The 9,470-nt window shown below is 35.6% G+C and overlaps 1 protein-coding gene and 1 non-coding gene across 2 annotated transcripts; both read right to left on the bottom strand.

Moving 5' to 3' along the window:
• Positions 1-1,024: 1,024 nt before the first annotated feature.
• LOC110923361 (trans-resveratrol di-O-methyltransferase) lies at positions 1,025-2,942 on the bottom strand. Its single transcript, XM_022167475.2, has 2 exons — positions 2,142-2,942; positions 1,025-1,456 (listed from the first exon to the last, which is right to left on the bottom strand). The coding sequence occupies exons 1-2, from the start codon at positions 2,925-2,927 to the stop codon at positions 1,154-1,156; spliced, it is 1,089 nt and encodes a 362-aa protein (XP_022023167.1). The 5' UTR covers positions 2,928-2,942; the 3' UTR covers positions 1,025-1,153.
• A 5,991-nt stretch (positions 2,943-8,933) lies between these two features.
• LOC118489479 lies at positions 8,934-9,039 on the bottom strand. The gene has a single exon (XR_004887499.1). It is a non-coding gene; the product is annotated as a small nucleolar RNA R71 (small nucleolar RNA).
• Positions 9,040-9,470: the final 431 nt, after the last annotated feature.

Raw genomic sequence — 9,470 nt, 5'->3', positions numbered from 1 at the left:
TTCTCAAGTTTCTCAAATAGGGTGGACTTCTCTTAGGATCCCTACCCTATATATATATATATATATATATATATATATATATATATATATATATATATATATATATATAGGTATAGGGAGCCGCTAGAATGAGAACCACCTCGAGTTGTAAGAACCGCGAGAACTACACCCCACGGAGCGCCGTTCGCCGCGATTTTTTTTTACAAGTAGATGTGTGCATTATAAACACGGCCGTAAAAAATCACGGCGAACGGCGCTCCGTGGGGTGTACTTTTTTACACCTCAAGTTTGGTGAAAAAAAAAAGAAAAAAGTAAAAAAAATTAAAAAACACCAAACTTGAGGTGTAAAAAAGTACACCCCACGGAGCGCCGTTCGCCGTGATTTTTTACAGCCGTGTTTATAATGCACACATCTACTTGTAAAAAAAATCGCGGCGAACGGCGCTCCGTAGGGTGTAGTTCTCGCGGTTCTTACAACTCGGGGTGGTTCTCATTCTAGCAGCCCCCTATAGGTATATATATGTATATATATATATATATATATATATATATAATCAAGATCAAGAGAAAACATTCTTCTGTTGTGAGAACCTAGATAACTACGATTTCTCGTGCGAGTTTTGCCCTCGTTTTACGCACACATGTAGATTAAAATGTTACAAGACACAACTGTAAAAAATAGAAACGACGTTTTCAGCCCTTTTACGCTGCTGTAAAAAACTGCCGACATTAGCATTTACACCAATTGTAAGAGTTTTTTACGAGTAGTGTAAATCAACAATAACTATGGTTTTTTTTAGAAAAGTTGATTTCTTTTAGGAATTTTGGTAAAAAAAAAAATTTGAAAAACCTTTTGTAAGACTAATTTCTCTAAGTTCTTACAACTCGTAAGAGTTTTCATTTTACCCTAACCCTATATATTTGTGTATATGTGATGTGTGTAAGGTATAGAACTGGATAGAACAAGATTTTGGTATCATACATGTAAATGAACATATTTAAATTTTATGACTTACAAAGCATTTATATATAACTATGTGGATAATCAGTTGTAACTGCTTGAATTTGGTATGAAACATATTATTGAATGAAAACCTTGATACAAAATAACCACCAACGAACGATTACTTAGATATACAACTTCATCACTTAACTATGGATATACTTCAATGAGAGACCTTGAACCTAAAATCGGAGTTATTTTATAATCATTAAAGCCACCATCAACGAAGAGCTTTGCCCAATCTTTTTCGGTTCTCTCTCTTCCAGTTACACAAGTCATCATAAGCATATCAAAGAAAAGTTGAGACTCGAATAATTCACCGTCGCATTTGTCAACCTTCATGACCATGTCTATGATCACCAATTTTCCTCCATTTTGCTTGCTCGGAATCGCCTCTTTGCAATTCTTCAATATTTTTATACACTCCTCGTCACTCCAATCATGCAAAATCCACTAATTTTTTTTCATGAAGTTAGAAACAAATCACTGTCATAAGAACTTGTATACAAGTGATCAACTTAAATCATAATATAAGTGATATATATATATATATATATATATATATATATATATATATATATATATATATATAGGGTAAGAATCATTTCAGAACTCTAAATAATTGTAGAGCTTACAGAACTCCTAATAAACAATCATTTTACTAATATATTTTTATATTTAACATTGTTTAAGGGTATTTTTTATCATTTATTATGATTTCATGTGTGTTAAGTGTAGTTTTGTCATTTTTTTTCATATTAATTTTATTATTACAAATACGTAAATTTGTTCATTTACACACGTGTAAACTAGTTCTTTTACACATATGTAAATTAGTTATTACACATAAACAATCTGTTTTTTCATATATGTAATCATATAAATATATATAATATATCCTTAAATAATGTTAAATAAAAAATATATAAATAAAATAATTGTTTATTAACCACACCAATAGAAAATCAACTTTTCCATGACAGAATAGGTAAATCATTTCGAGGAGGTATGTGGTGTTGGGAAAAGTAGTGATAACATAGTTTTTTACTGTATATTTATAATGACGTATATAATTATTAGAGGTATGTAGGTTTGGGTTCTCTACGATGAAATTATATAAGTAGCAAAAGAGGAATACCTTTAGCAAAACCGCATTAGCATTGGGAAAAGCTTCAAACATGTCTCCACCAACATAAGTCAGGTTCTTACTTCCAACCAAACCATCAACAACATGAGGAAGATCAAAACAGATGCAGCTAACCGCAGGAAAAGCTTCCGCTATAGCTTTTGCAACGGTCCCAGTACCACCACCTACATCGACGATGGAATCTAACCCTTGAAAAACACGCGTACATTGTTTAAGAATGATACCCATCACAAGCCTCGCATCACTAGCCATCGCATCATTGAAGAACCGATTAAGCCTCGGCTCTTGGCCTGCTAGGTCCCATAAACTCCCTCCATGAGTAGTGTGAAAAGCTGTAACATCATCACTGTGGAACCATTCGCTCATGTTTTGCCATGGATCTATTAGCATTGGATCCAACATGGCTAGCAAAAAGGGCCTAATGCTTAACGGATCTTCTTTTAGAAGCAATCGAGAGGGAGGAGCTAGCGAATAGCCTTCTCCTTCCTCCTCATCATATAGTCTTGTTGAGGATACACTTTGTTTCACGAAGAAACCGGTGTGAACAAGGATACGCATAAGGCGATAGACAAACTGGGTTCTCTCAGGTTTTATCGCTAGAGCTTCCACTAATTCGGAAAGCAACATTGGTGAGCCATGGCGATCGATGATATCGGGTATTTGTAGCTGAATTGCACATTTGAGTGACATGGACTTTATAAAGCTAAAAATGTGGTTCCATATGTGAGTTTGAGAATGAAGCAAGTTTTTAGATAGCTTATCATTTTGCATGGCCATGTTTTTGTTCTTACAATTTAGTGTGAGAGACAATTTGACATGTTGAAACCATACAAACCTCGTCAATTTATAGAAAAACGAGAAGAGAGATGACTGAACAAACTTGATCAATAAGGTTAAAAATTATGGATTTTATATTAACAATAATAGAAATTTCTTATTTCACGTGCTATCATCCATGCACCATCATTTAAAAATGTTATAAAGTAGAGCAATAGCAGATAACACTATTATATACATCACTTATGGACCCTCTGAATCAATTTTAAATCTGAGTATATGAATTTTAAACAAAAAATCTATATTTTATCGTTTATTTGATGAAATAAAAATATTGCGGATTGCAACCCACCAAATTGATAGTAAAACCGGACAATTAAAAGCTACAGGTGGAGATAATAGGAAAGATTTGATAGAAAATATATCCTTAAATATAACATTTATATATAGATATATGAGTCGAAAGTGATATAAATTAAAATTTAATTCCAAAATAGAAACAATATCGAACAAGTAAACCGATACATTGAAATTGTGTTTTCACAACACTACACTCTATATGAGTTGAAAGTGATATAAATTAAAATTAATCTCAAAATAGAAACTATATCGAACAAGTAAACCAATACATTGAAATTCTATCCAGAGATGATATGGGTATGGTTTGTTATAATACTCTAACCCGATTTCTACAGTATTTTAATAGATGCGGATGATTGGTCCCATATATATATTTTTTTAAACATAGACCTTATATGTTTGGGTTAACTTATAACCCAGACGCCCCGACATAACGGACTATTACACTTAAAAGCATTAAAGTTCTAAAATCGAAACCTTTGTTGTGCGTGATCATGCTTCAACCTTTTCATAATCTTCTACAAAGAGTTAGCAGTTTAATAGTGTTCGATTCTTCGTGTTCTTGGTCATCCGTCCGGTTCACACCTTTGCAAAAGTCTATCATAAACACTAAAAACAATTAGGGTTTAAGTTAAACAGTCAAACGCTTAGTAATCGAAACAGTTGAACGAAAACATTAAAAAAAATATATTTTTCAGCACCGTCACCCGGCCGGGTCAGGGTTCCACCCGCCCGGGTCAGCTGAACATGTTTCTTCTCAGAACCCTCCCCCGGCGAGGTCAGGTTTCCACCCGGCCGTATGAGCTAAACATGTTTTCTTTTCACCAAGTTTACATCCAAATCCATTCAAACTCGTTTTAATCTCTTGGGATTCATACCATAACATATTTAAACCATAATCTATAGTCCGGATTTACAATTGTATGTTTCGCGAACCCGTTACCCGGTATGTGCATATGTTTATTTGATCCGTTATGAGGTTTAAGCACTTAAGCTTAAATCGTCCGTATACTTTTCGTAGCCTCTATTTGCACATTAACACTTTCACTTATCTATCATCACAATTTCATTTGTGATGTGTTATTATAGGAAAACTTTTATATTCTGACTTTACCCTCAAGTTTGATGTTTTACAAAAACAACCTGTTAAGAGACCTTAACCAAAAAGTCTACGCCTCCCATTTTTATGTCACCAAAAGACTAACCAAAATCTGGGATTCGTTATTATTTTTTTTATCTACCCTTAAGGGTAATTTTCCCGATTTATTTTTCGGGGAAGTTTTAGTCAAATATTCACAATGTGGACATATTCGTGGTTCTACTAGCTGTTGTACCAAAGATACTAGACCTACCTCACCTAGAGTGGTCTAATGTCCACCCTTGACTCGACCGACTCTAGTCCGATCATAAGTCCTCACCGAGAGCCTAATCCATTTTACATACCTGGCGTGGTTCAAAGCCATGACTTGTTTTCAATATCTTGCAAATTCTTTTCACTAATCACAACAATTGTTGGATCGTTGTTGAACCCAAATGAGTCAATCCGAAGAGTTGTTTATCCAATTCAGAGGCGGAATCAATGAATTAGACACTCAAACTAATTATAATGCTTTCTTTTATTGATCTAACAACGTTTACAACCTGAAAGCAAATTGGCAGCACTTCGTTACAATTTTCAGAACCGTTACCAAATGAACATCAAGTGCACTATTTATAGGTGAAAGATTTCGCTTATTTGGACTGTCCATTGAAGCGAAACTGTTGTTATGGTTTCGCTTATATGGCATGTCCGTATAAGCGGAACCTCATGCTTTAACACCTAATTTCGTTTCTCGAACCTCGTGCACCGGATATCCTATCCTATCCTATACTATTACATGATACAAGACGAAGTCAATAGACGTAATGCACTAACAACAATACTTGCCCGTAATATAAGCCCACCTGTAAGTATATGACCCGTTTGGTCTTTTAACCATCATTGGTTTATTGTTTAGACAGTTACATACGAGATGTACTTGCGATTTCGCTTATTTGACTCGTTATGGCTTGCGTCATTGAGTTTCCTTTTTACACTCAATAGTTTAATAATTAACAAATGATTTACTTGCACTTTTTACTTGCTCGACCCATTTGGGTTCACGTCAGCAAGTGGTTTATATCAAAAACGTATTTTTACTCGCTTGAGCCATTTCAGTTCGCGTCAACAAGTATTTATGTCCAAAACAACATATTTTACTCGTTTGACCCATTTCGGTTCGCGTCAGCAAGTATTCATATCAAAAACTCATTTTTACTTATTTGATCTGTGTTGGTTCGCGTCAGCAGGTATGTGTCAACAAAACTCATTTTTACTTGTTTGACCCGTTTCGGTTCGCGTCAGTAAGTATTTATCATCAAAGCTTATTTTTTCTTGTTTGACCTGTTTCGGTTGGCGTCAACAAGTATTTATCATCAAAACTCATTTTTTACTTGTTTGATCCGTTTTGGTTCGCGTCAGCAATTATTTATAAACAAAACTCATTTTTACTTGTTTAACCCGTTTCATTTCGCGTCAGCAAGTATTTATTATTAAAACTCATTTTAACTTGTTTGACCCGTTTTGGTTCGTGTCATCAAGTATTTATTATCAAAACTCATTTTTACTTATTTGACCCGTTTCGGTTCGTGTCAACAAGTATTTTTTAACAAAACTAGTATTTTTTATAAGGGTGTAAGTTTTACTTACCGTGCGTCCGATCATGTTTTCTCGCGTCTTTGACCCACTTGACCCATTTCGTTCCAAGCTTCCACGTAGCTTATCAAGAGTCAAACTATCGTAAATCACCCACAAGATGGTTGGATTAGTCATCTAACATCATGACCATCACACCTCATGCACTTTAAACTATATTTTTCATCCATTTCTATTATAGGCCAGTTTGACTTTCAAAAAGTCAAACTACCAATTGACTTATAAAATGCACTAACAAGTTCAATTATACTTATTTAGGCATATTATCAAACACTTGGTGGACATCATTTTAAGGCTATCATTTTAGCTAACTTTGCCATACAAAAATCACCATGTTTCTTTCAATTCAACAAGTTCATACATTTCTCAACATCATATTACTCCAAACTTTCAATTAGCATGAGCTAATTCATCATTTTGACCAAATAACCATGGCTTCATCTTTCATGTCAAAAACTCAATTCTAAACATATATGAACACTTAATCAAACCTCTAAAATGATTAAGTAATTTACACATACAAGCAAGTATGGTAATTATAAATATCAAAACAACATCAAATTTCATTATATCATAAAAACCCATTTCATGTCATGTATGAACATGTACTTAAATATCTAAAATGTTCAAGTATTTCACATATACTTGCAAGTATGATAATCATACACATAATTTCATTATCAGTTTCACCATACTAACAAAAATATTAAACTCAAGGTTACCAGCTTCAAGTTCATCCACATACTTATCATCACCAAAACATAAATTACAACATACCTTATAATCTCCAAGCTTAGATGATCACTAATTTATGTTCATGCATGTGATTTGGCCTTAATTCACCTTTCAATCTAAAGAAAATGATGAACTAGGTTTTTCTCCATCTCTTTCTCTTCTCTGGTTCGACATACACACATACACTATCTGTGTGTTGTGTTTTAATTTTTATGTTTCAAAACACATGTCTTCTTTTTGACAGCTTTGGTCTTTCAAGTTTAGTTTTGATTATATAAAGCTATAACTTATTGTTTTATTACCTATTTACATGTTACTAACTATGTTAATTTGTTCCTAGTTATTTTCTTTACGGGTTAACTCTTACCACCAACAATATTTTACCCGCTCATCCCAAGTTAAATTGGTTTAGTCACCACATCCGTTTTTGGGATCTTACATTTGCCTAATCTCACTCTTCACAGACTATAATAATAAGTTTGTTATGCGTGTGATTGACTGAATTCCGTTGTTATTGTTGTTGTTAGACCCTGCAGTCGTTTGGACTTACTCAAATTAATTATAATGGATCAAACTGAAGATTTTTATTATGTTTTTGTAACTTAAAATGTGTTCAAATTATATGTATGTAACACCCACCACCATATTGTGTGTCGCTGATCTACTAATTGCAGTAACCACTACAACCTACACTAATCGTACTTAACCCTAAAATGGTACTTTATACTTAACTTTATCTATTGACTAGATTAGATTCTCGTGTTTTCAAGATGTTAAATAAATGTAATATTATATAGTTAATGGTAAAACAAACTACGTCTTTAAAACCTAGTGCATTGCTCACTTTGAGTAAACTCGTGTATTACACAAATAATGTAATATGTTAACACAATTGTCATCAAGATATGAAGAAGCATGATCCCGAGTGGGTCGGTACTTCTATGGTGATGAATGGCCACACCTCGTCTTCTCCACTTCATCCTAGACCTGCAAACAAGAATAGAGAAACGTAGGCAATGTAGAGACGGCCGGTAGAGGAAGAATCCCCTATTTCCAGTTACAAAAGTGTGTTGCCCTCTATCTCATGCCCTAATAAGAAGGTGAAAACCCTAACCTTAATGGGCCAAGCTCAGTTAGGGGTTGCCTCTACGAGCCCACAGCCTAGTGTAGTATAAACTACAACACGCTGGGCTTCACGGGTTAGTACGCAATAATAATAACAATATTAATATAAAAGTGATAAATAGCAGGAAAGTCCGACCGCTCGGGTCGGGTCCAGTACCATACCTCGTCATGTCCCCAAGTCTAGTGTTGCTCACGCATGCAAGCGTGGGAGGAGCACTTAGACTTATTAGGAGCTCAGGAGTGAAGATCACTAATTTTTGGCTTACATGTTATCCGGGTGCGAGAAAGTTGCTGGCCACGTTGGTTATGGTTGTCGTTAGTCGTGAGTGGAGAGAATGGAGCAGTGAATAACACATGATCATAGAAACTGGTTGGACGAACCTGGGACAAGCTGATTGATTGCAGGCAGTTGCCATTTGTATTGGCGCATTACCATGAGCATGTCCAGGTTGTGCGTATGTGGTTAGGTCTCATGCATGAGTCTTGGAACAGGCTAAGTTTTGGTAGTTAAGTGCCTCGCCTTTGGATAATTTTTCAGGTGTGGCCCTGCTTTAGCGGTGCCCACGGTCGCGTGGGTTACTGTGAAATATTCACCTTTTGGTGTGGCTTTCGTTGGTTAGTATATGATATGCTAACGGCGTCAACCCATTGAAAGAGTTGATGTACCAAGAAGGCATCTTAGAGAACATGCAAGGGGTATTGAAGCGCATTTTAGGCCGGTGATTACTCATAATCCTTCACCGGTGGTTATTCCTCACAACAACCAAGGAAGAACTTTTGAAGTAAGGACTAATACCTTACAAAGTTTGCCGAAATATAAGGGGCTAGCAACGGAGGAGCCTTACTTCCATTTGGAGGCCTATGACTCAATTTGCAATACTCTTGGGAGTCAAGGTTTTTCGACCGATGATGTCAAGTTAGTCTTGTTTCAATTCTCATTGCAGGATAAGGCAAAGAAGGGGTTCTACACTTTGCCTTCGGCATCTATTTACACTTGGGCGGAAATGCAACAAATTTTCTTAGACGAATTTATACCGCCCAAAAGACCAATGATGCTAGGAAGGGGTTGAGGAGTTTCCAACAACAACAAGGCGAAATGTTTCATGAAGCCTTTGAGCGCTTTAATATGATGATCAAAAATTGCCCGCATCATGGAATTGAACTTTGGGAGTTGATGAATGCTTTCCATGAGGGGTTGTGTGCCGAAGATGCGCGTGATTTAATGTCCATCACAAATGGGACTTTTGGCACAAACTATGAGCATGACGATTGGGAGTTCTTGGAGCAAATGGCCATTACATCAAAGAGAAAAGCTCAAGCATCAAGGAGAGCACGACCGGCTATTACCCGAACACAAGTGCATGCGGTTGATGATGGTAATGTACAAACTTCTAATCAAATTTGTGATGTTTGTGCTATTTGCAATGAAATAGGTCATGCGGTTGAAAATTGCCAAGGAGGTGATGGGCAATACGAAGAGGTTCATGCTATGCAAGGTCAAGGAGGGGGTGGTAGAAATTACAACAATGTGAATTCTAACACTTACCACCCCGGGTTGAGGAACCACCCAAACTTTCATTATGGGAACC

The sequence above is a fragment of the Helianthus annuus genome, chromosome 17, assembly GCF_002127325.2.
Source record: "Helianthus annuus cultivar XRQ/B chromosome 17, HanXRQr2.0-SUNRISE, whole genome shotgun sequence".
NCBI lineage: Eukaryota > Viridiplantae > Streptophyta > Magnoliopsida > Asterales > Asteraceae > Helianthus > Helianthus annuus.
The sequence above is the reverse complement of the archived record's forward strand: the minus strand, read 5'-3'. Positions and strand labels throughout refer to the sequence as shown.